We start from the raw sequence: 1,361 nt of genomic DNA, 5'->3' as shown, positions 1-1,361 counted from the left end.
TGAAAGTTCAAGAAAGGAGGATATGTGCAACCATCCCAATGTGGTGGAGCTACTTTCTAAGGGAACAATAACAACAACCACCAAGGTAGGTGATACGGGTGACAACCTTAGAACGATTTGACTTGCATGAGGTGTGGAAGCTACCACCTGAACACTCCATGTAGAGCCGGATTGGGACTATGTTACAGTTGTGGAGGAGCTGGTCACGTCTTAGAACTGCCCTGAGAAGGCCAACTGAAGTGCTGGAAGAGCTCAACGCAAGGTCGTGTGTGAGCTATAATGGCGAATGATGCTGCTAAAACGAATACTTTGATTAGAGGTAAATGCGAAATTTGTGGTAAAATATTAACTGCATTGTATTACATTGGAGCATCTCATTCATTCATAGATTTTAACAAAGCTGCTGAATTAGGATTAAAGATGTCGACATTATCATATGACTTGCATGTGCATACTTCTACTTCAAAAACTGTGGTGACTATATTAGGATCTCAAGATGCACCTTTTAGGGTGGAGAACCGAGAATTTGTTCATGATTTTATTTCCTTGCCAATGACTAAGTTAGATTTGATATTGGGTTTGGATTGGTTGTCGATGAATCGGGTGTTATTAGATTATTTTGAGCGTTCTATCCAGTTTATATATGAGGAATCAGAAGGACCGGTGGTGGCACGAAGTTATTACTTAAATGCGGTGAAAGTGAATTGTAGTGGAGCAGAGTGCCATATATTTATCCTTTTGACTACAAATTTGTTAGGAGATGAACAAGACTTAGATCGAACCAATTGTGCGAGAATTTTCTGAAGTTTTCCCTGAAGATATACCGAGTTTCAACCTCAGAGAGAAATTAAATTTGCGATAGATTTAGTGCCAGTGGCTAGGCCGGTGTCAATGGCGCCTTATCAGATGGCACAGTTGGAATTGGTGGAGTTGAAGAAGCAATTGAAAAAGTTGATAAACAAAGCTTCATTAGACCAAGTATTTTTCCATGGGGAGCACCTGTGTTGTTGGTGAACAAAGGGATGGAGCTTTAAGGCTATGTGTTGATTACAAAAAATTGAATAATGTGATAGTAAAGAATAAATACCCTTTACCACGTATTGATGATTTTATGGATCAGTTACAAAGAGCTGGTGTGTTTTCAAAGATCAACCTAAGTTCGGGTTACCATAAAATTAAGGTGAAAGAAGTTGACATTCCTAAGACTGCGTTCTGAACTCGCTATGGTGACTATGAGTACGCGATGATGTCCTTTAGGTTAATGAAAGGCCCTACTGTGTTCATGAATTACATGAATAGGGTGTTCCAACCCTTTTTGGATAAATTTGTGGTGTTGTTTATAGACGACATATTAATGTATT

At 39.1% G+C, this 1,361-nt stretch overlaps 1 protein-coding gene across 1 annotated transcript; it reads left to right on the top strand.

Moving 5' to 3' along the window:
- Window positions 1-279: 279 nt before the first annotated feature.
- LOC112778873 (uncharacterized) lies at window positions 280-804 on the top strand. Its single transcript, XM_025823154.1, has one exon. It carries the CDS (start codon window positions 280-282, stop codon window positions 802-804), a length of 525 nt encoding a protein of 174 aa, XP_025678939.1.
- The last annotated feature ends 557 nt before the right edge of the window (window positions 805-1,361 follow it).

This window comes from Arachis hypogaea, chromosome 3 (genome assembly GCF_003086295.3).
Source record: "Arachis hypogaea cultivar Tifrunner chromosome 3, arahy.Tifrunner.gnm2.J5K5, whole genome shotgun sequence".
NCBI classification, from domain to species: Eukaryota; Viridiplantae; Streptophyta; class Magnoliopsida; order Fabales; family Fabaceae; genus Arachis; species Arachis hypogaea.
The sequence above is the reverse complement of the archived record's forward strand: the minus strand, read 5'-3'. Positions and strand labels throughout refer to the sequence as shown.